The sequence below is a fragment of the Argopecten irradians genome, chromosome 14 (genome assembly GCF_041381155.1).
Source record: "Argopecten irradians isolate NY chromosome 14, Ai_NY, whole genome shotgun sequence".
In the NCBI taxonomy this organism is placed as follows: domain Eukaryota; kingdom Metazoa; phylum Mollusca; class Bivalvia; order Pectinida; family Pectinidae; genus Argopecten; species Argopecten irradians.
In genome coordinates this window covers 29,784,205-29,807,672 of record NC_091147.1, presented here as the reverse complement: position 1 = coordinate 29,807,672, position 23,468 = coordinate 29,784,205, and the positions used below count along the sequence as shown (strand labels likewise).

Below are 23,468 nucleotides of genomic sequence, written 5' to 3'. Positions count from 1 at the left end.
CCTAGCTGTTACTAATCGTACCATTCTGGGGAGATTGTCCTAAATGACCCTAGCTGTTACTAATCGTACCATTCTGGGGAGATTGTCCTAAATGACCCTAGCTGTTACTAATCGTACCATTCTGGGGAGATTGTCCTAAATGAGCCTAGCTGTTACTAATCGTACCATTCTGGGGAGATTGTCCTAAATGAGCCTAGCTGTTACTAATCGTACCATTCTGGGGAGATTGTCCTAAATGAGCCTAGCTGTTACTAATCGTACCATTCTGGGGAGGTTGTCCTAAATGAGCCTAGCTGTTACTAATCGTACCATTCTGGGGAGATTGTCCTAAATGAGCCTAGCTGTTACTAATCGTACCATTCTGGGGAGATTGTCCTAAATGAGCCTAGCTGTTACTAATCGTACCATTCTGGGAGATTGTCCTAAATGAGCCTAGCTGTTACTAATCGTACCATTCTGGGGAGATTGTCCTAAATGAGCCTAGCTGTTACTAATCGTACCATTCTTGGGAGATTTTCCTAAATGAGCCTAGCTGTTACTAATCGTACCCTTCGGGAGAGATTGTCCAAAATGAGCCTAGCTGTTACTAATCGTACTTTTCTGTGGAGATTGTCCTAAATGAGCCTAGCTGTTACTAATCGTACCATTCTGGGGAGATTGTCCTAAATGAGCCTAGCTGTTACTAATCGTACCCTTCGGGAGAGATTGTCCTAAATGACCCTAGCTGTTACTAATTGTACAATTCTGGGGAGATTGTCCTAAATGAGCCTAGCTGTTACTAATCGTACCCTTCGGGAGAGATTGTCCTAAATGAGCCTAGCTGTTACTAATCGTTACCATTCTGGGGAGGTTGTGTCCTAAATGAGCCTAGCTGTTACTAATCGTATCATTCTGGGGAGATTGTCCTAAATGAGCCTAGCTGTTACTTAACATACCATTCTGGAGAGATTGTCCTAAATGAGCCTAGCTGTTACTAATCGTACCATTCTGGGGAGATTGTCCTAAATGAGCCTAGCTGTTACTAATCGTACCATTCTGGGGAGATTGTCCTAAATGAGCCTAGCTGTTACTAATCGTACCATTCTGGGGAGATTGTCCTAAATGAGCCTAGCTGTTACTAATCGTACCATTCTGGGGAGATTGTCCTAAATGAGCCTAGCTGTTACTAATCGTACCATTCTGGGGAGATTGTCCTAAATGACCCTAGCTGTTACTAATCGTACCATTCTGGGGAGATTGTCCTAAATGACCCTAGCTGTTACTTATCGTACCATTCTGGGGAGATTGTCCTAAATGACCCTAGCTGTTACTAATCGTACCATTCTGGGGAGGTTGTCCTAAATGAGCCTAGCTGTTACTAATCGTACCATTCTGGGGAGGTTGTCCTAAATGAGCCTAGCTGTTACTAATCGTACCATTCTGGGGAGATTGTCCTAAATGAGCCTAGCTGTTACTAATCGTACCATTCTGGGGAGATTGTCCTAAATGGCCCTAGCTGTTACTAATCGTACCATTCTGGGGAGGTTGTCCTAAATGAGCCTAGCTGTTACTAATCGTACCATTCTGGGGAGATTGTCCTAAATGACCCTAGCTGTTACTAATCGTACCATTCTGGGGAGATTGTCCTAAATGAGCCCTAGCTGTTACTAATCGTACCATTCTGGGGAGATTGTCCTAAATGAGCCTAGCTGTTACTAATCGTACCATTCTGGGGAGATTGTCCTAAATGAGCCTAGCTGTTACTAATCGTACCATTCTGGGGAGGTTGTCCTAAATGAGCCTAGCTGTTACTTAATCGTACCATTCTGGGAGATTGTCCTAAATGAGCCTAGCTGTTACTAATCGTACCATTCTGGGGAGATTGTCCTAAATGAGCCTAGCTGTTACTAATCGTACCATTCTAAAGAGATTGTCCTAAATGAGCCTAGCTGTTACTAATCGTACCATTATGGGGAGATTGTCCTAAATGACTCTAGCTGTTACTAATCGTACCATTCTGGGGAGATTGTCCTAAATGACCCTAGCTGTTACTAATCGTACCATTCTGGGGAGATTGTCCTAAATGAGCCTAGCCGTTACTAATCGTACCATTTCGGGGAGAGGTTGTCCTAAATTGAGCCTAGCTGTTACTAATCGTACCATTCTGGGGAGATTGTCCTAAATGAGCCTAGCTGTTACTAATCGTACCATTCTGTGGAGATTGTCCTAAATGAGCCTAGCTGTTACTAATCGTACCATTCTGGGGAGATTGTCCTAAATGAGCCTAGCTGTTACTAATCGTACCATTCTGGGGAGATTGCTCCTAAATGAGCCTAGCTGTTACTAATCAGTACCATTCTGGGAAGATTGTCCTAAATTGAGCCTGCTGTTACTAATCGTACCAATTCTGGGGAGGTTGTCCTAAATGAGCCTAGCTGTTACTAATCGTACCATTCTGGGGAGATTGTCCTAAATGAGCCTAGCTGTTACTAATCGTACCATTCTGGGGAGGTTGTCCTAAATGAGCCTAGCTGTTACTAATCGTACCATTCTGGGGAGATTGTCCTAAATGAGCCTAGCTGTTACTAATCGTATCATTCTGGGAGATTGTCCTAAATGAGCCTAGCTGTTACTAATCGTACCATTCTGGGGAGATTGTCCTAAATGAGCCTAGCTGTTACTAATCGTACCATTCTGGGGAGATTGTCCTAAATGAGCCTAGCTGTTACTAATCGTACCATTCTGGGGAGATTGTCCTAAATGAGCCTAGCTGTTACTAATCGTACACTTCTGGAGAGATTGTCCTAAATGAGCCTAGCTGTTACTAATCGTACCATTCTGGAGAGATTGTCCTAAATGAGCCTAGCTGTTACTAATCGTACCATTCTGGGGAGGTTGTCCTAAATGAGCCTAGCTGTTACTAATCGTACCATTCTGGGGAGGTTGTCCTAAATGAGCCTAGCTGTTACTAATCGTACCATTCTGGAGAGATTGTCCTAAATGATCCTAGCTGTTACTAATCGTACCATTCTGGAGAGATTGTCCTAAATGGCCCTAGCTGTTACTAATCGTACCATTCTGGGGAGATTGTCCTAAATGAGCCTAGCTGTTACTAATCGTACCATTCTGGGGAGATTGTCCTAAATGAGCCTAGCTGTTACTAATCGTACCATTCTGGGGAGAGATTGTCCTAAATGAGCCTAGCTGTTACTAATCGTACATTCTGGGGAGGTTGTCCTAAATGAGCCTAGCTGTTACTAATCGTATCATTCTGGGGAGATTGTCCTAAATGAGCCTAGCTGTTACTAATCGTACCATTCTGGGGAGAGGTTGTCCTAAATGAGCCTAGATGTTACTTAATCGTACCATTCTGGGGAGATTGTCCTAAATGAGCCTAGCTGTTACTAATCGTACCTTTCTGGGGAGATTGTCCTAAATGAGCCTAGCTGTTACTAATCGTACCATTCTGGGGAGATTGTCCTAAATGAGCCTAGCTGTTACTAATCGTACCATTCTGGGGAGATTGTCCTAAATGAGCCTAGCTGTTACTAATCGTACCATTCTGGGGAGATTGTCCTAAATGAGCCTAGCTGTTACTAATCGTACCATTCTGGGGAGATTGTCCTAAATGAGCCTAGCTGTTACTAATCGTACCATTCTGGGGAGGTTGTCCTAAATGAGCCTAGCTGTTACTAATCGTACCATTCTGGAGAGATTGTCCTAAATGAGCCTAGCTGTTACTAATCGTACCATTCTGGGGAGATTGTCCTAAATGAGCCTAGCTGTTACTAATCGTACCATTCTGGGGAGGTTGTCCTAAATGAGCCTAGCTGTTACTAATCGTACCATTCTGGAGAGATTGTCCTAAATGGCCCTAGCTGTTACTAATCGTACCATTCTGGGGAGATTGTCCTAAATGAGCCTAGCTGTTACTAATCGTACCATTCTGGGGAGATTGTCCTAAATGAGCCTAGCTGTTACTAATCGTACCATTCTGGGGAGATTGTCCTAAATGAGCCTAGCTGTTACTAATCGTACCATTCTGGGGAGATTGTCCTAAATGAGCCTAGCTGTTACTAATCGTACCATTCTGGGGAGATTGTCCTAAATGAGCCTAGCTGTTACTAATCGTACCATTCTGGGGAGATTGTCCTAAATGAGCCTAGCTGTTACTAATCGTACCATTCTGGGGAGATTGTCCTAAATGAGCCTAGCTGTTACTAATCGTACCATTCTGGGGAGGTTGTCCTAAATGAGCCTAGCTGTTACTAATCGTAACATTCTGGGGAGATTGTCCTAAATGAGCCTAGCTGTTACTAATCGTACCATTCTGGGAGATTGTCCTAAATGAGCCTAGCGTTACTAATCGTATCATTCTGGGGAGGTTGTCCTAAATGAGCCTAGCTGTTACTAATCGTACCATTCTGGGGAGGTTGTCCTAAATGAGCCTAGCTGTTACTTATCGTATCATTCTGGGGAGATTGTCCTAAATGAGCCTAGCTGTTACTAATCGTACCATTCTGGGGAGGTTGTCCTAAATGAGCCTAGCTGTTACTAATCGTACCATTCTGGGGAGGTTGTCCTAAATGAGCCTAGCTGTTACTAATCGTACCATTCTGGGGAGGTTGTCCTAAATGAGCCTAGCTGTTACTAATCGTATCATTCTGGGGAGATTGTCCTAAATGAGCCTAGCTGTTACTTATCGTATCATTCTGGGGAGATTGTCCTAAATGAGCCTAGCTGTTACTAATCGTACCATTCTGGGGAGATTGTCCTAAATGAGCCTAGCTGTTACTAATCGTACCATTCTGGGGAGGTTGTCCTAAATGAGCCTAGCTGTTACTAATCGTACCATTCTGGGGAGATTGTCCTAAATGAGCCCTAGCTGTTACTAATCGTACCATTCTGGGGAGATTGTCCTAAATGAGCCTAGCTGTTACTAATCGTACCATTCTGGGGAGATTGTCCTAAATGGCCCTAGCTGTTACTAATCGTACCATTCTGGGGAGATTGTCCTAAATGAGCCTAGCTGTTACTAATCATACCATTCTGGGGAGATTGTCCTAAATGAGCCTAGCTGTTACTAATCGTATCATTCTGGGGAGATTGTCCTAAATGAGCCTAGCTGTTACTAATCGTACCATTCGGGAGAGATTGTCCTAAATGAGCCTAGCTGTTACTAATCGTACCATTCTGGGGAGATTGTCCTAAATGAGCCTAGCTGTTACTAATCGTACCATTCTGGGGAGGTTGTCCTAAATGAGCCTAGCTGTTACTAATCGTATCATTCTGGGGAGATTGTCCTAAATGAGCCTAGCTGTTACTAATCGTACCATTCTGGGGAGATTGTCCTAAATGAGCCTAGCTGTTACTAATCGTACCATTCTGGGGAGATTGTCCTAAATGAGCCTAGCTGTTACTAATCGTACCCTTCGGGAGAGATTGTCCTAAATGAGCCTAGCTGTTACTAATCGTACCATTCTGGGGAGATTGTCCTAAATGAGCCTAGCTGTTACTAATCGTACCATTCTGGGGAGGTTGTCCTAAATGAGCCTAGCTGTTACTAATCGTACCATTCTGGGGAGATTGTCCTAAATGAGCCTAGCTGTTACTAATCGTACCATTCTGGGGAGGTTGTCCTAAATGAGCCTAGCTGTTACTAATCGTACCATTCTGGGGAGATTGTCCTAAATGAGCCTAGCTGTTACTAATCGTACCATTCTGGGGAGATTGTCCTAAATGAGCCTAGCTGTTACTAATCGTACCATTCTGGGGAGATTGTCCTAAATGAGCCTAGCTGTTACTAATCGTACCATTCTGGGGAGGTTGTCCTAAATGAGCCTAGCTGTTACTAATCGTACCATTCTGGGGAGGTTGTCCTAAATGAGCCTAGCTGTTACTAATCGTACCATTCTGGGGAGATTGTCCTAAATGAGCCTAGCTGTTACTAATCGTACCATTCTGGGGAGATTGTCCTAAATGAGCCTAGCTGTTACTAATCGTACCATTCTGGGGAGATTGTCCTAAATGAGCCTAGCTGTTACTAATCGTACCATTCTGGGGAGATTGTCCTAAATGAGCCTAGCTGTTACTAATCGTACCATTCTGGGGAGATTGTCCTAAATGAGCCTAGCTGTTACTAATCGTACCATTCTGGGGAGGTTGTCCTAAATGAGCCTAGCCGTTACTAATCGTACCATTCTGGGGAGGTTGTCCTAAATGAGCCTAGCTGTTACTAATCGTATCATTCTGGGAGATTGTCCTAAATGAGCCTAGCTGTTACTAATCGTACCATTCTGGGGAGGTTGTCCTAAATGAGCCTAGCCGTTACTAATCGTACTATTCTGTGAGAGATTGACCTAAATGAGCCTAGTTGTTATTAATCGTACCATCCTGGGGAGATTGTACTAAATGAGCCTAGCTGTTACTAATCGTACCATTCTGGGAAGATTGTCCTAAATGAGCCTAGCTGTTACTAATCGTACCATTCTAAAGAGATTGTCCTAAATGGCCCTAGCTGTTACTAATCGTACCATTCTGGGGAGATTGTCCTAAATGAGCCTAGCTGTTACTAATCGTACCATTCTGGGGAGATTGTCCTAAATGAGCCTAGCTGTTACTAATCGTACCATTCTGGGGAGGTTGTCCTAAATGAGCCTAGCTGTTACTAATCGTACCATTCTGGGGAGATTGTCCTAAATGAGCCTAGCTGTTACTAATCGTAACATTCTGGGGAGGTTGTCCTAAATGAGCCTAGCTGTTACTAATCGTACCATTCTGGGGAGATTGTCCTAAATGAGCCTAGCTGTTACTAATCGTACCATTCTGGGGAGATTGTCCTAAATGAGCCTAGCTGTTACTAATCGTACCATTCTTGGGAGGTTGTCCTAAATGAGCCTAGCTGTTACTAATCGTACCATTCTGGGGAGGTTGTCCTAAATGAGCCTAGCTGTTACTAATCGTACCATTCTGGGGAGATTGTCCTAAATGAGCCTAGCTGTTACTAATCGTATCATTCTGGGGAGGTTGTCCTAAATGAGCCTAGCTGTTACTAATCGTACCATCCTGGGGAGATTGTCCTAAATGAGCCTAGCTGTTACTAATCGTACCATTCTGGGGAGGTTGTCCTAAATGAGCCTAGCTGTTACTAATCGTACCATTCTGGGGAGATTGTCCAAAATGAGCCTAGCTGTTACTAATCGTACCATTCTGGGGAGGTTGTCCTAAATGAGCCTAGCTGTTACTAATCGTACCATTCTGGGGAGATTGTCCTAAATGAGCCTAGCTGTTACTAATCGTATTTCTGGAAGAGATTGTCCTAAATGAGCCTAGCTGTTACTAATCGTACCATTCTGGGAAGATTGTCCAAAATGAGCCTAGCTGTTACTAATCGTACTATTCTGGAGAGATTGTCCTAAATGAGCCTAGCTGTTACTAATCGTACAATTCTGGGGAGATTGTCCTAAATGAGCCTAGCTGTTACTAATCGTACCATTCTGGGGAGATTGTCCTAAATGAGCCTAGCTGTTACTAATCGTACCATTCTGGGGAGGTTGTCCTAAATGAGCCTAGCTGTTACTAATCGTACCATTCTGGGGAGATTGTCCTAAATGAGCCTAGCTGTTACTAATCGTACCATTCTGGGGAGATTGTCCAAAATGAGCCTAGCTGTTACTAATCGTACCATTCTGTGGAGATTGTCCTAAATGAGCCTAGCTGTTACTAATCGTACCCATCGGGAGAGAATGTCCAAAATGACCCTAGCTGTTACTAATCGTACCATTCTTGGGAGATTGTCCTAAATGAGCCTAGCTGTTACTAATCGTACCATTCTGGGGAGATTGTCCTAAATGAGCCTAGCTGTTACTAATCGTACCATTCTGGGGAGATTGTCCTAAATGAGCCTAGCTGTTACTAATCGTACCATTCTGGGGAGGTTGTCCTAAATGAGCCTAGCTGTTACTAATCGTACCATTCTGGGGAGGTTGTCCTAAATGAGCCTAGCTGTTACTAATCGTACCATTCTGGGGAGGTTGTCCTAAATGAGCCTAGCTGTTACTAATCGTACCATTCTGGGGAGGTTGTCCTAAATGAGCCTAGCTGTTACTAATCGTACAATTCTGGAGAGATTGTCCTAAATGAGCCTAGCTGTTACTAATCGTACCATTCTGGGGAGATTGTCCTAAATGAGCCTAGCTGTTACTAATTGTACCATTCTGGAGAGATTGTCCTAAATGAGCCTAGCTGTTACTAATCGTACCATTCTGGGGAGGTTGTCCTAAATGAGCCTAGCTGTTACTAATCGTACCATTCTTGAGAGATTAACCTAAATGAGCCTAGCTGTTACTAATCGTACCATTCTGGGAGGTTGTCCTAAATGAGCCTAGCTGTTACTAATCGTACCATTCTGGGGAGGTTGTCCTAAATGAGCCTAGCTGTTACTAATCGTACCATTCTGGGGAGGTTGTCCTAAATGAGCCTAGCTGTTACTAATCGTACCATTCTGGGGAGATTGTCCTAAATGAGCCTAGCTGTTACTAATCGTACCATTCTGGGGAGGTTGTCCTAAATGAGCCTAGCTGTTACTAATCGTATCATTCTGGGGAGGTTGTCTGAAATGAGACTAGCTGTTACTAATCGTACCATTCCGGGGAGGTTGTCCTAAATGAGCCTAGCTGTTACTAATCGTATCATTCTGGGGAGATTGTCCTAAATGAGCCTAGCTGTTACTAATCGTATCATTCTGGGGAGATTGTCCTAAATGAGCCTAGCTGTTACTAATCGTACCATTCTGGGGAGATTGTCCTAAATGAGCCTAGCTGTTACTAATCGTACCATTCTGGGGAGGTTGTCCTAAATGAGCCTAGCTGTTACTAATCGTACCATTCTGGGGAGATTGTCCTAAATGAGCCTAGCTGTTACTAATCGTACCATTCTGGGGAGATTGTCCTAAATGAGCCTAGCTGTTACTAATCGTACCATTCTGGGGAGGTTGTCCTAAATGAGCCTAGCTGTTACTAATCGTACCATTCTGGGGAGATTGTCCTAAATGAGCCTAGCTGTTACTAATCGTACCATTCTGGGGAGATTGTCCTAAATGAGCCTAGCTGTTACTAATCGTACCATTCTGGGGGAGGTTGTCCTAAATGAGCCTAGCTGTTACTAATCGTACCATTCTGGGGAGGTTGTCCTAAATGAGCCTAGCTGTTACTAATCGTACCATTCTGGGGAGATTGTCCTAAATGAGCCTAGCTGTTACTAATCGTACTATTCTTGAGAGATTAACCTAAATGAGCCTAGCTGTTACTAATCGTACCATTCTGGGGAGGTTGTCCTAAATGAGCCTAGCTGTTACTAATTGTACTATTCTTGAGAGATTAACCTAAATGAGCCTAGCTGTTACTAATCGTACCATTCTGGGGAGGTTGTCCTAAATGAGCCTAGCTGTTACTAATCGTACCATTCTGGGGAGATTGTCCTAAATGAGCCTAGCTGTTACTAATCGTACCATTCTGGGGAGGTTGTCCTAAATGAGCCTAGCTGTTACTTATCGTACCATTCTGGAGAGATTGTCCTAAATGATCCTAGCTGTTACTAATCGTACCATTCTGGAGAGATTGTCCTAAATGGCCCTAGCTGTTACTAATCGTACCATCCTGGGGAGATTGTCCTAAATGAGCCTAGCTGTTACTAATCGTAGCATTCTGGGAGGTTGTCCTAAATGCGCCTAGCTGTTACTAATCGTATCATTCTGGGAGGTTGTCCTAAATGAGCCTAGCTGTTACTAATCGTACCATTCTGGGGAGATTGTCCTAAATGAGCCTAGCTGTTACTAATCGTACCATTCTGGGGAGATTGTCCTAAATGAGCCTAGCTGTTACTAATCGTACCATTCTGGGGAGGTTGTCCTAAATGAGCCTAGCTGTTACTAATCGTATCATTCTGGGGAGGTTGTCCTAAATGAGCCTAGCTGTTACTAATCGTATCATTCTGGGGAGATTGTCCTAAATGAGCCTAGCTGTTACTTATCGTACCATTCTGGGAGATTGTCCTAAATGAGCCTAGCTGTTACTAATCGTACCATTCTGGGGAGGTTGTCCTAAATGAGCCTAGCTGTTACTAATCGTACATTCTGGGGATTGTCCTAAATGAGCCTAGCTGTTACTAATCGTATATTCTGGGGAGATTGTCCTAAATGAGCCCTAGCTGTTACTAATCGTACCATTCTGGGAGAGGTTGTCCTAAATGAGCCTAGCTGTTACTAATCGTACCATTCTGGGAGAGATTGTCCTAAATGAGCCTAGCTGTTACTAATCGTGTCATTCTGGGAGGTTGTCCTAAATGAGCCTAGCTGTTATATGTATACTAATCGTATAGCTGTACCATTCTGGGGAGGTTGTCCTAAATGAGCCTAGCTGTTACTAATCGTACCATTCTGGGGAGGTTGTCCTAAATGAGCCTAGCTGTTACTAATCGTATCATTCTGGGGAGGTTGTCTGAAATGAGCTAGCTGTTACTAATCGTACCATTCTGGGGAGGTTGTCCTAAATAAGCCTAGCCGTTACTTATCGTACTATTCTTGAGAGATTGACCTAAATGATCCTAGCTGTTACTAATCGTACCATTCTGGGGAGATTGACCTAAATGAGCCTAGCTGTTACTAATCGTATCATTCTGGGAAGGTTGTCCTAATGAGCCTAGCTGTTACTAATCGTATCATTCTGGGAGGTTGTCCTAAATGAGCCTAGCTGTTACTAATCGTATCATTCTGGGGAGATTGTCCTAAATGAGCCTAGCTGTTACTAATCGTATCATTCTGGGGAGGTTGTCCTAAATGAGCCTAGCCATTACTAATCGTACCATTCTGGGGAGGTTGTCCTAAATGAGCCTAGCTGTTACTAATCGTATCATTCTGGGGAGGTTGTCCTAAATGAGCCTAGCTGTTACTTATCGTACCATTCTGGGGAGGTTGTCCTAAATGAGCCTAGCCGTTACTAATCGTACAATTCCGGGGAGGTTGTCCTAAATGAGCCTACTGTTACTAATCGTATCATTCTAGGGAGATTGTCCTAAATGAGCCTAGCTGTTACTAATCGTAGCATTCTGGGGAGGTTGTCCTAAATGAGCCTAGCTGTTACTAATCGTACATTCTGGGGAGGTTGTCCTAAATGAGCCTAGCTGTTACTAATCGTAGCATTCTGGGGAGGTTGTCCTAAATGCGCCTAGCTGTTACTAATCGTAGCATTCTGGGGAGGTTGTCCTAAATGCGCCTAGCTGGTACTAATTGTATCATTCTGGGGAGATTGTCCTAAATGAGTCTCGCTGTTACTTAACGTACCATCCTGGAGAGATTGTCCTAAATGATCCTAGCTGTTACTAATTGTACCATTCTGGAGACATTGTCCTAAATGGCCCTAGCCGTTACTAATCGTACCATTCTGGGGAGGTCGTACTAAATTACCCTAGTTGTTACTAATTATACTATTCTAGAAGGTTGTCCTACATGAGCCTAGCTGTTACTAATTATATCATTCTGGGGAGGTTGTCCTAAATGAGCCTAGTTGTTACTAATTATATACTGATATATCATTGATACCTGACGTTAGAATTTGCTAAGGGAAGTATGAGTACATTCTGTTATCTTCATTACTTCCTTTTGTTTAATTCATAGTAAAATAAAGTTAAGTAATAGTCATTAGCAGAATGCATATATTCATACATACACAACAATATTCTAACAAACTTCTTTTCAAAATAATAAAAACAAGAGGCCCATGGGCCTTAACGGTCACCTGAGTTCAGATACAGAATGAAACAAAGACATGCATATAAACAATATATATTTGCCCATCAGGCCCATGAAGCCAGTCAGTGATTTTATAAATTTGACTTTTTAATCTATGAAGATTATTGGGTTCCATCAAATCTGTGAATTCAGAAGAAAGATTTTTGAAATGTTATCCATTTTGACCCCTTTTGGCCCCACCCCTCTGGCCCCTGGGGGTCGGCCAGGACCAATATGGATATGATGTAAAAATGCTATCTCAGGCTAATAATTCTAACCCAGATTGACTAATTTCCTATGAAAAATAGGCAAATAATGTTTATAAATGTGTTTTTTCCTATATAAACTAAAATAAAGTTGACCCCCTCCCCAGAGGGAAACATGAGACCCCAGGGTCATATTATTCACAATTTTTGTAAAGGACTTAAAGACCTTTCCATCTATGCATAGTATTTGATTCTACCAGTTCCAGAATTTCAGAAGAAGATTTTTGAAGTTTTAGCCTATTTGACCCTTTTTGGCCCCGCCCCTAAGACCCCTAGGGATCAGTCATGCAAAATTTGGTAATAAAATTCAATGGCCATCACATAGGGATAATTCTGACTACAATTGACTAAATTCCTATTATAATGACTAAATAATGCTCAAAAATGTGTTTTCCCTAATATAAACTACAGTAAACTTATTCCCCTCCCCAGGGGGAAACCTGACACCCAAGGGTCATATAATTCACAATTTTCCTAAAACACACCTTAAGACCTGTCCATCTATGATGAGTATTTGATTCTACCATTTCCAGTATTTAAGAAGATTTTTTAAGTTTTAGCCTATTTGCCCCATTTGGCCCCGCCCCTCTGCCCCGAGGGGGTTGAATAGGACCAATATAGATATGATATTAAAATGATATCTCAGGCAAATAATTCTAAACAAGTTTGACTCGTTTCCAATGAAAATTGAGCAAAAAATGCTCATAAATGTGTTTTCCCTATATAAACTATAGTAAACTTGACCCCCTCCCCAGGGGGAAACGGGAGACCCCAGGGTCATACAATTCACAATTTTTGTAAAGGACCTCAAGACCTTTCCATCTATGAAGAGTATGTGATTCTAACATTTCCAGAATTTCAGAAGAAGATTTTTGAAGTTATTGCCTATTTGACCCCTTTTGACCCCGCCCCGAAGGCCCCTGGGGGTCAGTCATAGAAAATTTGTTAATAGGATTAAATGGCCATCTCATACTGATAATTCTGACAACATTTGACTCATTTCCTATTACAAATGACCAAATAATGCGCAAAAATGTGTTTTCTCAATATAAAGTATAGTAAACTTAACCCCCTCCCCTGGGGGAAACTAGAGACCCCAGGGTCACATAATTCACAATTTTTGTAAAGGAACTTAAGACCTTTCTATCTATGAAGAGTATTTAATTCTACCACATCTGTGAGTGGAGAAGAAGATTTTTGAAATTTTACTCAATTTTACCCCTTTTGGCCCCTCCCACAGCCCCCAGGGGGGTGGGGACCATATAATTCACAATTTTGATTGGCCTTATGCCTTGGAAGGTTTGTGCAAGATTTCATTGAAATTGCTTCAGCAGTTTTGGAGAAGAAGTCGAAAAATGTAAATTGAGTTTCGGACATACGACGGACGACGCACGACGGACGACCCACGACGCACGATCGACGGACAAAAGGCGATTAGAATAGGTCACTTGAGACTTCGTCTCAGGTGACCTAAAAATGTGCTTTCCCTATATAAACTATAGTAAACTTAACCCCCTCCCCAGGGGGAAAACCTGAGCCCCATGGTCATATAATTCACAATTTTGTAAAGGACCTTAGGACCTTTCTAAGTCTCTGAATTCCATCACATCTGTGAGTGGAGAAGAAGATTTTTGAAATTTTAGTAAATTTTACCCCTTTTGCCCCTCCCATAGCTCCCTGAGGGGTGGGGACCATATAATTCACAATTTTTAATTGGCCTTAATGCCTTAGAAGGTTTATGCAAAATTTCATTGAAATTGCTTCAGCAGTTTTGGAGAAGAAGTCGAAAATGTAAATTGTTTACGAACATACGCCGGACAAAAGGCGATTAGAATAGAATAGACTAAACAAGAGGCCCAGAGGGCCTGTATCGCTCACCTGGTTTGTAATGCCAAGTAATGTTCTGAATACAGGTTCATTGTTTCTTTTCTGAAGGAATTTTAATATTAACCTCTCAATCCCCTATTGGGCCCCACCCCTCCTGCCCCCTGGGGGTCAGAGCCAAAATTTATACAAGTTCTGTTCCCCTTTCCCCAAGGATGTTTATGGCCATATTTGGTCACAATCCAAGCACAACTCTAGGACAAGTAGCGATTTATAGGATTTACCTCTATTTCCCCTATTGGGCCCCACCCGTCCTGCCCCTGGGGGGGCCAGAGCCAAAATTTACACAAATTCTGTTCCCCTTCAACAAAGGATGTTTGTGGCCAAATCTTGTTACATGCCATGCAGAACTCTATGACTAGTAGCGATTTATAGAATTTACCTCTATTTCACATATTGGCCCCCCCCCTCCTGCCCCCTGACGGTCAGAGCCAAAATTTATACAAGTTCTGTTCCCCTTCCCCCAAGGTCTGTTCCCCTTCCCCCAAGGATGTTTATAGCCAAATTTGGTTACAATCCATGCAGAACTCTATGACTAGTAGCGATTTAAAGGATTTACCTCTATTTCCCCTATTGGGCCCCGCCCCTCCTGCCACCATGGGATCAGAGCCAAAATTTAAACAAGTTCTGTTCCCCCTACCCCAAGGATGTTTGTGGCCAAATTTGGTCATTATCCATGTAAAACTCTAGGACTAATAGCGATTTAAAGGATTTACCTCTATTTCCCCTATTGGGCCCCGCCCCTCCTGCCCCCTGAGGGTCAGAGCCAAAATTTATACAAGTTCTGTTCCCCTTCCCCCAAGGATGTTTGTGGCCAAATTTGGTTACAATCCATGCACAACTCTAGGACAAGTAGTGATTTATAGGATTTACCTCTATTTCCCTTATGGGCCCTGACCCACCTGCCCCCGGGGGGGTCAGAGCCAAAATTTATACAAGTTCTGTTCCCCCTACCCCAAGGATGTTTGTGGCCGAATTTGGTTACAATCCATGCACAACTCTAGGACAAGTAGTGATTTATAGGATTTACCTCTATTTCCCTTATGGGCCCTGACCCTCCTGCCCCCGGGGGGGTCAGAGCCAAAATTTATACAAGTTCTGTTCCCCCTACCCCAAGGATGTTTGTGGCCGAATTTGGTTACAATCCATGCACAACTCTAGGACAAGTAGTGATTTATAGGATTTACCTCTATTTCCCCTATTTGGCTCCGCCCCTCCTGCCCCCGGGGGGTCAGATTCAAAATTTATACAAGTTCTGTTCCCCTTCCCCCAAGAATGTTTGTGGCCAAATTTGGTTACAATCCATGTAGAACTCTATGACTAGTAGCGATTTAAAGGATTTACCTCTATTTCCCCTATTGGGCCCCATCCCTCCAGCCCCCGGGGGGCCAGAGCCAAAATTTATACAAGTTCTGTTCCCCTTCCCCTAAGGATGTTTGTGGCCAAATTTGGTTACAATCCATGCAGAACTCTATGACTAGTAGCGATTTAAAGGAAATGTTGACGGATGGACGGACGGATAGACGACGGACGGACGACGGACGCCGCACCATGACATAAGCTCACCAGCCCTTCGGGCCAGGTGAGCTAAAAACCAATTTCAACAGCATGAAATGTTCATTCTTTTTATTCACATACAATCAAATAAAATACAATGGATGTACAAAGAATGATTATAGAGTATGTGACTTTCATATCAAAATCGCTGTATTTTATATGATTTCAAAACAGTCATTTTTTTATTATATTTGTAAGGTCGAAGAAAAGTGTTTTCCCAGTAGTTTTGTTGATGATATACAGATTTATAATAAAAATCACAGATGAATGTTTGTGCATGGCAATCATCTTTACCAGTCAAATATAAAAGATGGAAAATTTTAATTACTCTTCTCTTTTTTCACTCCATTCAATTCAACATATTATGCACGTGTATATCTACCAATCGGCCTCAAAATGACATCTGTACAACTAGGGATAAGACGAACCCTACAATGCCAGATTTTAGAAAGAATGTTTCCGTTTTGTTTGTTTTGTTTTAATTTGTCTAAAGATGCAAAGGGCACAATCATCCAGTCAAATTTGCGTGAAAAATGTAATTATACCTTACGATTCAATGAAAATATCTATAGGTACCAAGCGAAGAATAAACATATCATCTACAAAACCCCTTTTACTGTCATATCAGCTACAAACCTCTCAAGTCTTCAATTCTATTTGTCATCATAGGAAGAATAAAGCATCTTATTACAAGTGATATGGTTTACCGCTTATTAATTATAAATCTAAAGGGGCAATCTTTCTTTTGAAACAGCTTAATGGTGCCAAAATCATAAATTGGAATTACTTATTTTTTTTATCTGATATTTAATATTTTATCTTATACATTCATCATTACAATGATACAAAATTTCTATTCATTTATGTATAGAATTTTATTATTTTTCTGATGTACACAAGAATACCCCTCTCTGTCTTACACCATATTACAAATTTACATTTATCAATAGAATCTTGGTTCCCTCCAGTGTTTTCTTTGAGAACATTTCAAAAGTAAATGACACTTCATCCCACCAAGGAAGGAAGTTAGCTCTTGCTTCAGGAAAAAATAACTTTTTCATCATGAGAAATAACTTATCAAAAACAAGAACTGTTTCATTGTAGATATCTACTTTTTTCTTCCTCCTCTTTCCTTCAGCTGCAGCTGAACAGTGGCCCCTTTCACAAAGTTGTAGTAGGCCAAAGAGTTGGAATCTTTCATGAATATTCCCTATAAAACAGACAGTTGAAATTTCAGCAATTCACCAGGTTATACAGTATATCATTACTATAATTACAGTTTTAGAGAAAGTAAAGTTTTGTGAGATATGTCTTGTAATCTTTAAAATAACTTTTATCAATATCTTTAGATTAAAGTAAGCATAGGAGGAGCAGAGGACTAAATAAACATGTACACTTTGTATTTAAACAAAACTTACCTCGTATTTAAACAAAACTTACCTCGTGTTGTAACTTCTGCTTTCCAGCAGGTAGCCCCAAACTTTCGTTCAGTTTGGCTTTCATCACGGAGATCTGAAAACAAAACAACATTGTGTAGATTATTGATCTTTTCCTCAGAGTCAAAGACCTGATGGTTGAGTGGTTTGAAATGTTTCCTTTTTTGTATCAATTATCCTGTTGCATAAATGAGTATATAAAGTGTAAGACTCTCTGATATATAATATTATTATCAGGTCAAATCAATAGTCTATATTACTTCCTGTTCTAGCAACTTGTAATTTTGGGACAGTCAATTCCATTATACTCCCATGAATACATAATCTTATGACAGTCCATTCCATATTACACCCATGAACACCTTATTTTGGAACAGTCCTTGTCCATATATACACCCATTTACACATTTGCAACAGTTCTGTAAACTTACCGTATCCGTGAGAGGAAGTGTAAAGGACAAAGTCTGACCATTCAACTTCCATTCTGCCTTGTCTGTGACCTTTGGAATGACCACTTTGAAGGTGACAGGCCCCTGTTATAAAATTAGAACACATCAAGTGTTATTAACCTGGAGGTGACAGGACCCTGGTGTAAAATTAGAACACGCTGAGTGTTATTAAATTTGAGGTCAGTGAAGACACGAGGCCTCCTTAGTAGACAAAGTTTTTAATTATACAAGAGGCCCATGGGCCTTAACGGTCACCTGAGTTATATAATGAAACAAATAATGAAACAAATTAAAGACATATAAACATTATATGCTGGGTCTTTAAGTTGGTCAGTGACTTATAAATTTGACTTTTTAGACTATGAAGAGTATTTGCTTCCATCAAACATGTGAACTTAGAAGTATTTTTTGAAATTTTAATCATTTTGACCCTGTTTGGTCCTGCCCCTCTGGTCCCCCAGGAGGTCATCGAGGACTGATATGGATGTTAAAATGCTATTTCTCAGGCTAATAATTCTAACCAAGTTTGACTCATTTCTTATGAAAATTGAGCAAAAAATGCTCATTAATGTATTTTTCCTATATAAACTATAGTAAATTTGACCCCCACCCCAAGGGGAAACATGAGACCCTAGGGTCATATAATTCACAATTTTTATAAAACACCTTAGGACCTTTCCATCTATAATTATTTGATTCTACTATTTCCAGAACTTTAGAAGATTTTTGAAGTTTTAGCATATTTGACCCTTTTTTAGCCCCGCCCCTCTACCCCCAGGGGGTCGGCCAGGACCAATAAGGAAATGATATTATAATGCTATCTCAGGCTAATAAATCTAACCAAGTTTGACTCATTTATATGAAAATTGAGCAAAAAATGCTCATTAATGTGTTTTTCCTACATAAACTATAGTAAACTTGACCCCCTCCCCAAGGGGAAACATGAGACCTCAGGGTCATATAATTCACAATTTTTATAAAACACACTTTAAGACCATCTATAAAGTGTATTTGATTCTACCATTTCCAGAATTTTAGAAGAATATTTTTTAAGTTTTAGCCTATTTGACCTTTTTTGGCCCCGCCACTCTGCCCCAAAGGGGTCGGCCTGGACCAATATGGATATGATGTTAAAATGATATCTCAGTCTTATAATTCTAACCTAGTTTGACTCGTTTCTAATGAAAATTGAGCAAAAAATGCTCATAAATGTGTTTTCCCTATATAAACTGTAGTAAACTTGGCCCCCTTCCCAGGGTGAAACGTGAGACCCCTGGGTCATATAATTCACAATTTTTGTAAAGACCTTAAGACCTTTCTATCTACGAAAAGTATTTGATTCTACCATTTCCAGAATTTCAGGAGAAGATTTTGGAAGTTTTAGCCTATTTAACCCCTTTTGACCCCGCCCCTAAGGCCCCTGGGGGGTGGGGACCATATAATTCACAATTTTGATTGGCCTTATGCCTAAGAATTAAGGTTTGTGCAAATTTTCATTGAAATTGCTTCAGCAGTTTCGGAGAAGAAGTCGAAAATGTAAATTGTTTACGGACACATGATGCACGACAGACAAAAGGCGATGAAAATAGGTCACTTGAGACTTCGTTTCAGGTGACCTAAAAAGCAGCCAACATTAACCCATTCACCTCAGAACAAGCATGTTAGATTCCTCTACTTGAAAGGCTGGACTAGTCAATTTTAGATTTGTCTTCTTCTTAACCCATTCACCTCAGAACAAGCATGTTAGATTCGTCTACTTGAAAGGCTGGACTAGTCAATTTTAGATTTGTCTTCTTCTAAGGCTGGACTAGTCCATTTTAGATTTGTCTTCTTCTAAGGCTGGACTAGTCCATTTTAGATGTCTTCTTCTAAGGCTGGACTAGTCCATTTTAGAATGTCGAAGGTTAATGAGCTAATTGGACACAGGATTGAACAATTAATTAGATGTTCTCTTCATAGATTTCAAAGATAAGAAATAAAGATCAGATGGGGTGAAGCTGATATACTCCTTAACAACTCACATGATCAAAAATTAAATCTTTTTGATTCAAAAAAATATTTTAAAATGAAATGGAACAACTCACCTTGTTTCGTTTGAGAAATTCGCTCTCTGGGACCAGTTGGTCCTCTGTTTTCTGTTTTTTAGCCACAGGTTCGTCCTCCATTGCTGGTGGTGGTGGATGGTGGCTCTTGTGAGGTGGGCCTGGGGGTCGGTTGCCCATCAGAGATGGAGGGTAGTTTGGGGGGTGAGGGGGCCCATGTGGAGGTCCAGGCATCATATGTTGTGGCATGTGCATCTGAGGATGGATCCCTGTTCAGAACAAAAAAAATTGTAAGTACAGAAAGAGACAGTAATCAAGACTCATAGAAACATCCGTGACTTTAGGTGGGAATAGATAAGAGACACCAAAGAATGATCTATGTCTGACAATTGAAAGAGGGATCTTTTCTCAGCTTTAAAAACTTTAACACATAAATTTGTACTACGTATGAAATTTGAGAAAGATCCCCTCAGTACTTTCTGAGATAGAGCGGTAACAAACTTCAAAGATCAAAATCAAAGATGGCGACCAGTCTTGTTTACTGATCAGACTCAAAATGCAATATGCACAACAATGGGTCTAGGGAACCTGCATATGAAAGAGATACAGATCACTTCAGTACTTTCTGAGAAATAGTGAGAACAAACTTCAACTGATCGGTCCCAAAATGAAATATGCACTAGAATCATTGGGAAACTTGAATATGACACAAATTCTTCAGTACTTTCTGAGAAATAGCATAAACTTCAATTATCAAAATCCATGATGGCTGCCTGATTTGCATCTATTTAGCAAGTGGCCCTCTTGTTCACAAAAAGGCTAAAACACATCAGCTACTCACCTAGCGGCATCGGTGGTCTGGGCGGCAACACCATGAGGCCACCACGAGGTTGTTGCATCAGTGGCTGTGGCATATGCTGTTGCTGTGGAGGACGAGGTGGCATCTTCTGTACAGGAGCTGGCTTCGGAGCCTGAGGGGGTGGGGGTTGAGACTTGGGTGGTGGAGGGGGTGGGGCAGCCTTAGGAGGTGGAGGCTGCTTTGGTATTGCTGGCCCAATCTTTTCCTTTTCCTCATCTGGTCTACAATCCATAAATTATTAATTAGATATACAAACAAGGGACCCAAATGGCCTGTATTGCTCACATGCTTTATTTAGTGATTATCTCAAAATGTTTTACAAAATGGGGGTTTTGACATCAGTGGTTATGAAGAAATAGTCTATTGTTAAAGCCCTGATGCCGGGTTTCGCATAACAACATCAATTCCCTGTCTAACTGGTAATTTTCTAGAATTATTATATTTTGATGATTTCCTGGAAAGTGTTGTTGTCATGAAAATTTGATCATTGAATCAAATATGTATTATAAGTTAAAGAATGAAATTTTCTCATATCAAATACAAATTGGTGTATTTTTTAACCCTGCTACACAGTATTTTAGGAAATTAGATGTTGTGTCAAGGCTTTTAGAAAATGACTGATCAGTTATGTGATAAAAGTGAGGATGGTTAGAATGAATGTACGTACCTGGTCTACTATACCTATCAGCCAGGTACAAAATGGTGCCTACATGTAGTGGAGCACTGCCTCAGAAAATCACTCGGCCAAAATGTTCTATACTATTTTGTAGATTTCCTTTTTTATTTGTATACATGCATTTAAATTTATTTTTTTTCTAAAAAAAAACAAGAGGCCCAGAGGGCCTGTATCGCTCACCTGGTTTTTTGTTAGTAATTATCACAAGACTATGACAATTAGAAAAATAAGCAAAATTGACTCCCAAAGTTTAATTTTGAATCACAACCATACAATGATGCTATTGATACCATACAAATATGCTATACAATACATAGATTCAGAGACAAAGTAATTTATATGAAAGTAGTAGCCTAATTGACCTTTTTGACCTCGCATCTATTGCCGTCTAAGGCCCCGGGGGTCAGCCCTATCATTTGTACAATTTCAAATCCCAACCCTATAAGGATGCTACCATATAAGTGCTCTTCCATTCTTAGTTGCAGAGAAGAAGTCGTTTTATATGGAAATAGCTAAATTAACTCCCCTTTTGACCCCACCTTTAAGGCCCCCGGGAGGTCAGCCCCATCATTTGCAAAATTTTGAATCCAAACCCTATAAGGATGTAACCATTGCATTATGAGCGTAATCCCATGTTAAGTTGCAGAGAAAAAGTCATTTATATGAAAATTGACCACTTTTGACCCCGCCCCTCAGGCCCCCGGGGGTCAGCCCTATCATTTGCACAATTTGGAATCCCCACCCTATAAGGATGCTACCATTGTATTATGGGTGCTATACCATGCTTAGTTGCAGAGAAGAAGTCATTTATATAGAAATAGCCAAATTGACCCCTTTTGACCCCGCCCCTCAGGCCCCCGGGGGGTCAGCCCTATCATTTGCACAATTTTGAATCCCCACACTATAAGGATGCTACCATTGTACTATGGGTGCTATACCATGCTTAGTTTCAGAGAAGAAGTCGTATATATGGAAATAGCCAAATTGGCCCCTTTTGACCCCGCCCCTCAGGCCCCCGGGGAGTCAGCCCCATCATTTGTACAATTTTGAATCCCCAGCCTATAAGGATGCTACCATTGCATTATGGGTGCTATACCACGCTTAGTTGCAGAGAAGAAGTCATTTATATGGAAATAGCCAAATTGGTCCCTTTTGACCCCGCCCCTAAGGCCCCCGGGAGGTCAGCCCCATCATTTGTACAATTTTGACTCCCCACCCTATAAGGATGGTACCATTGCATTATGGGTGCTATCCTATGCTTGTTTTCAGAGAAGTCATTTATATGAAAATAGCCAAATTGACCCCTTTTGACTCCGCCCCTCAGGCCCCCCCGGGGTCAGCCCCATCATTTGTACAATTTTGAATCCCCACCCTATAACGATACTACCATTGCATTATGAGTGCTATTCCATGCTTAGTGTCAGAGAAGAAGTCGTTTATATGGAAATAGCCAAATTGACCCCTTTTGACCCCGCCCCTCAGGCCCCAAGGGGGTCAGCCCCATCATTTGTACAATTTTGAATCCCCACCCTATAAGGATGCTAACATTGCATTATGGGTGCTATCCCATGCTTGGTTTCAGAGAAGAAGTCGTTTATATGGAAATAGCCAAATTGACCCCTTTTGGCCCCGCCCCTCAGGCCCCCGGGGGATCAGCCCCATCATTTGTACAATTTTCAGTTAGTAGCCCATAAGGATGCTACCAGTCAAATTTTGTTAAAATCCGACCAGCGGTTATGGAGAAGAAGTCAATTGTTGATGGACGCCGGACGCCGGACGCTGCGGTATCCCATAAGCTCACCTCGGTCCTTCGGACCAGGTGAGCTAATAACAACCATTCTTAATATCTACCCTATTGCTCATATGACGTCAAGGTCACAATTTGAAGATTTCCAATAATTATTCTTCGAAAACACATACATATTCATATGTGAAAAAATAATGTCAGATTATCAATTTGATATTTTATATGGTTCAGTATTATTGCTTAGAAGTTAAGCAATATAAATCAAGTACGATAAAATGCAAACAAACGTTTAATATGGTTTGCACAATCATTACTTTGCTCAATTATCAGTAATAGGCACCAATTGCAGCTCTAAAGACGACACCATTATGAGTGTTTTAAAGTCTTTTGAGCTACAATATTGAAGCTATGAGGATGGTGTGTATATATACACTCACAGGAGTCCCTTGACTTTATGTATGACGGCGATCTGTTCCTCTATGGTGATATTTTCGCGGGCCTTCTGTGTGACTTTCTCCATAGAAGCCGTGTGGCCATCCCATACCACTTTCTTTTCCTTCTTCTCTTCCTCACCAATCTGTAACACAAACCATCAATGTAAACTCCCTTATTTCATGCCGACCAATTCTCATGTTTTTATAGCCAAGAACTTTTTCATAGCAAGATAATTTTGCAATTTGAATGCCTAAGGTTCAAATGTATATTCATATGTTTATAACATTTTCTCAACGATAAATATTATCTTAATTTCTAAGAATCCACGAATTTTGTATACAAAAGTAAGTATG

The 23,468-nt window shown here is 41.2% G+C and overlaps 2 protein-coding genes across 3 annotated transcripts in view; both read right to left on the bottom strand.

Moving 5' to 3' along the window:
* The window catches only part of LOC138306860 (deoxyribodipyrimidine photo-lyase-like), a 247,001-nt gene that overhangs the window by 158,621 nt on the left and 64,912 nt on the right, over positions 1–23,468 (bottom strand). The gene's annotated exons all lie outside the window — the stretch shown is intronic.
* Positions 15,526–23,468, bottom strand: part of LOC138306865 (splicing factor 3A subunit 1-like) — a 242,814-nt gene continuing 234,871 nt past the window's right edge. The window contains exons 2-7 of the mRNA XM_069247374.1: positions 23,118–23,259; positions 20,240–20,478; positions 19,441–19,667; positions 17,339–17,440; positions 16,912–16,983; positions 15,526–16,681 (exon numbers count right to left, since the gene is read on the bottom strand). Of these exons, the coding sequence (XP_069103475.1) occupies positions 16,580–16,681; positions 16,912–16,983; positions 17,339–17,440; positions 19,441–19,667; positions 20,240–20,478; positions 23,118–23,200 (825 nt within the window). The 5' untranslated portion in view covers positions 23,201–23,259 and the 3' untranslated portion in view covers positions 15,526–16,579. The remainder of the gene's footprint in view (positions 16,682–16,911; positions 16,984–17,338; positions 17,441–19,440; positions 19,668–20,239; positions 20,479–23,117; positions 23,260–23,468) is intronic.